The sequence below is a fragment of the Trichechus manatus genome, unplaced genomic scaffold, assembly GCF_000243295.1.
Source record: "Trichechus manatus latirostris isolate Lorelei unplaced genomic scaffold, TriManLat1.0 scaffold00110, whole genome shotgun sequence".
Taxonomy (NCBI): domain Eukaryota; kingdom Metazoa; phylum Chordata; class Mammalia; order Sirenia; family Trichechidae; genus Trichechus; species Trichechus manatus.
The window spans coordinates 4545703-4550101 of NW_004444046.1; the positions used below are offsets into that span (position 1 = coordinate 4545703).

General features: G+C 38.5%; 1 protein-coding gene across 2 annotated transcripts in view; it reads right to left on the reverse strand.

Moving 5' to 3' along the window:
• LRRC31 (leucine rich repeat containing 31) overlaps window positions 1–3913 on the reverse strand; it is a 30702-nt gene extending 26789 nt beyond the window's left edge. For both annotated transcript variants that reach the window (XM_004383451.2, XM_004383450.2), the window contains exon 1: window positions 3713–3913. In XM_004383451.2, coding sequence (XP_004383508.1) covers window positions 3713–3902 — 190 coding nt within the window. In that variant the 5' untranslated portion in view covers window positions 3903–3913. The remainder of the gene's footprint in view (window positions 1–3712) is intronic.
• Between the last annotated feature and the right edge of the window lie 486 nt (window positions 3914–4399).

The following is a 4399-nucleotide window of genomic DNA, read 5'->3' on the forward strand; positions in this document are numbered from 1 at the left end:
CAAGGGAGAAGGAATTCAGGTAAACAAGCCAATCAGTAACAGGACAATAGGTTTGGGAAAACAAGTAGTGACAAGTCTCAACATGTTGGGGACAAGTCTCAACATGTTGGGGACAAGTCTCAACATGCTGTGCAGCATAGAGGCCTGTGGGAGCTGCAGTTGTCAATAGTGCAGCCATGTTTAAATGGCATATATCCCCACAATTAGTGGTGCTGAACAGGGAACTAAGGTAAAGAGATGACAAGTTCTGTTTCCAAGGGGTTATCTCTCTAATAAGGAGACAAACAAGAAAGGCATGGTTGCAATACAGATGAGAAATGCTATGATGGAGGGACACAGAAGGTGGTAAGTCAGGTATATTGGGTGGGTCTTGGGAAGCTTCCAAGAGAAAGTGGTGTTTTAATTGCACCTTAAAGGATGAGTGGATGTACATGAGGGGAAAGATAAGTGGGGGAGGGGTGCAAAGGGAGGAAGGCAGCACAGGGGAAGGTCTTTCTCAGCACAGGGAACCATTTGGGGGAACGCAGCCACTTCAGAAATTCCAAGTAAATAAGAATGTCAGGAGTTGAGGATGAACGCAGGGTGTGGTGGGAGGTCAGAGGAAGGCAGAGGCCATGAAGACATATCCAAATGATCGTCAACACTTTGAAGGCCATGCTTGGAAGTATAACCTTTCTCTTCCAGGTAAGAGACTTGGTGAAGGGTTTTAAGCAGATGAGAAACACATTTATATTAGTGGTTTAGACAGGGTGTGGTGACAGTTCGGAGGACAGGTTGGCAAAAGAGCAAGAGAAATGTCAGAGAAACCAGTTAGAAAGGTAGTGCAGTTGTCCAGGCAGGAGACAGTGAAGACAAACAGCGGTGACAGACAGGAGAAGCCAGTTTTGAGAGCCATTTAGGGTGCAGAATCAACATGATTCGAGAAGCCATTGGGTTTGGGAAGAGATGGAAATGGAGAAATCAAGCATGGCCAGTGTGGCGAGGGTTGCCCAGCAGGGAAGACCAGCTGTCCAATTTTGCACAGTTAATTTAATCACAGACAGGGACATCACGAGCCACTTTCCTGAAGCTCCAAATTATATTTCAGAACAGATATGAACAATTTCCTGTTAGAGATTGCCTTCTTTCAAAGGGAGGCCTTAACTTCCTAGTTACAAAAATATCTTTAAAGTACATTTAATCTACTTACAGTAAAATGATATTATGTTTGGTATTTTATGCCAAATAATCTGGTATAAATGAAGGTAGGTATAAATGAAACAAGATTGTCCAGAGGTTAATAATTGTCAAAGGCAGGTGATCATGGGGGCGGCTTATACTACTTACTTTTTTTTTTCTTTTTGGTGAAAACATACATAACAAAACACACACCCATTCTCACTTTACTTTTGTGTATATTTGCATAAAAAGTTTTAAATGTGTTAAAAATACATTTAATCTAATAGATAATAGATCGGTGGCATTGTATATGATACATAACGTTTAGAGAGAAGTTTGGCAATATTTATTTAGAATGATAAAATGTTTCATAACCCTTGAATCTGAATTCCTATTCTGGAAATTTATGCTAAGAAAATAGCTGAAATACAGTGAAGCAAGGGACAGAGGAGAGGGAAAGACAAAGACATCCTCTGAAAGACCAAAAAAAGGAAACTATTATGTCATGTATATGCAATAAAGTATTACACAGTTATTAAAATTATGCATACAGGTTATGCATGGAGGTTAATGGTGATAGAAAAATTGCATTGATTAAGGGTAGGGTTGCACAGCCGATTATTGTAATTGTTGTCAGTAAGTTGTATACCTGTTAAAAGTTGAACTGGCAAAAATGTGATGATATATTTACACTGACAAAAAAAAAAAAAAAAGAGTAGCTGCTGAGGCTGCCTATGCACAACCAAACACCTCAGGGGATTTGGTGCCTTGGTTTGGAGGTTTAGAATCATGGTTTCATGGACATCCCAGTTAACTGGCCTAATGTATTTAGTGCCTCTGTTCTATCTCCTAGTTTACTTGCAGGCGGCCATACAAGGCACAGTTGGTCTCTATTCACCTGCAGCAACAGAGGAAGAAGGAGAGTCGGGAATAGGAGCATATGGCGTGTGTGGCTAATTGCCTCCATGAACAACTGCCTCCTTTGCCATGAGACCAGAGGAACTGGTTGGTGATCGGCTACCGTTACTGAACATTTTGATCGAAGATTTCATAGAAGAATCCTGATCAAAAAGCGAAGAATGCAGAACAGAATTTCAAATTTTCATGGACTCTAGACTTTCTGGAGCCATGGAGGATGAATGAAACCCTGAAACTGTTGCCCTGAGATAATCTTTAAACTTTAAATCAAAAATATCCCATGAAGTCATCTTAACACCGAACAACAGTTCAGCTTAATTAGTAAAAAAGGCCTGCCTTGAGCATTGTGCTCTTTTAAGAACTATGGGATCAAAGTGACAATAGCAACTTGAAAGATTAGAAAGGAACCTTAGAGGGCACTGAGTTTGTGTTAATGAAGGAGGAACAGCTCAGTAAAGGAGGGTGAGAATGGTTGCACAACTCAAAGAATGTAATCAGTGTCACTAAACTGTACATGTAAAAACTGTTGAATTGGTGTATATTTTCCTGTGTATATTCTCAACAACAACAACAAAGTAAATAAAATTTAGAAGAAAATCAATTGAAAAAAACTACAAATAAAAAAAATTATGCATATGAACACATAGCAGTGTGGGAATTGAGAAACGTAAGAATATACTACAGAAGTAAAATCACAGCTCCACGTAAGGAAAGCTATTTGTTGTCATTAGCTGCCATCCAGTTGGCCCCTGACTCATGGTGACCCCATGCACAAGGGAATTAAACACTGCCCAGTCCCATGCCATCCCCATGATCATTTAGGGATTGGACCATCGTGATCCATAGAGTTTTCATTTGCTAATTTTCAGTAGATCACCAGGCCTTTCTTCCTAGTCTGTCTTAGTCTGGAAGATCTGCTGAAACTTGTTCAGCATCATAGCAACATACAAGCCTCCATGTAAGTTATTCCTATAAATACATGGCTGAATTAATTCGTTTATTCTACTTGGCTTTATTCATGACTGACTTTATTCAGATATCTGCTCAAATGCCACCAACTCAGAGACTCTTGCCCTCCAACCCCATCTAAAAGAGCACATTCAACTTATTGTTCTTCTCCTTATCCTCCTTTATTTTTTGTCCTAGCTCTTGTCCCCCCCCTGAAATTATATGCACATTTGGCTCTTTGTTTTTGTAAGATCCTTGTGTTCATGACTGTATTTCTAGCACTTAGAACAATGTCTGGCACATAGTAGACACTCAATAAGTGTTTGTTCACTGGCTGACAGAACACATAAATGGAAGCATATGAAAAAAAGACAAAAGAATCTTGAAAAATATAACAATTTGTGTTATAATGAAAGAAGATTTGGCAGTTCTCCATAAAGCTTCCTGAATGTTATTATTTTTTATAATCTAAGAGTAGCATTATGTAAAATGGTCAATGTTTTGTTTTATATATATATATATATATAATTTACCACAGTAAAAAAGTAAAATTAGAAGAATATTTAAAGCATTAAGTAACATAACAAATGTTTAGAACACAGACATATTACTTTCAGTTTAATGTGTAAGAGTTTTTAGGGGAAAACAGTATTCTAAAAAATAAATAATCAAGTAGTCAGAAGCTCACCAGGGTCTGGGGTGGTTGTCTCCTGTGTCCCATTGCTGGGTTGACAATCACTTGTCTCAAGGTCATTGCTCTCTCTTCTGCTTTCAGCTTTGGAGGACCTGAGTTTCGAGCCCTTGAATAATTTGTTGACAAATGAAGTCTGGGGTTTAGTCTCTTTCCCTGAGGAATTTTTCTTCTTTGTTTGATTCATGGTCAAGTTGAAGGTGTCTTTCTCAATAAGACATCTTCCTGTGTCTCTAGGATTTCTGAGAAGAAAATAAGACTCTGTCAAGGCCGTTTGAGATCAAAACTTCCTCCCCTACAGTTCTTTTCTTTCTTTTCTTTCTGTTTTTATCACTGGTAGTGTTTAATGTACTTATAAGAATGATGTAACCCAGGATCCGGGAACTAACAGATGGTAATAGATACAAATCCAAAGCAAATTTGAGTTTTTGACTTTACCCTCTTTTATTGTGTGAGATACAGACCAGTAAACACCACTTTGGCAAGAGCATCAAGTGTGTCAATACATTTAAATTTCAACAATTAGAATTACTGTCTAATAGACTTACATACATAAAGAAGGATTTAGAATGCCTCTAAGCTGAGTGGTGCAAATGTTAATGCGCTCAGCTGTGAACCTAAAGGTTGGAGGTTCAAAACCACCCAGTGGAGATTTGGAAGAAAAGCCCTTCAATTTACTCCCGA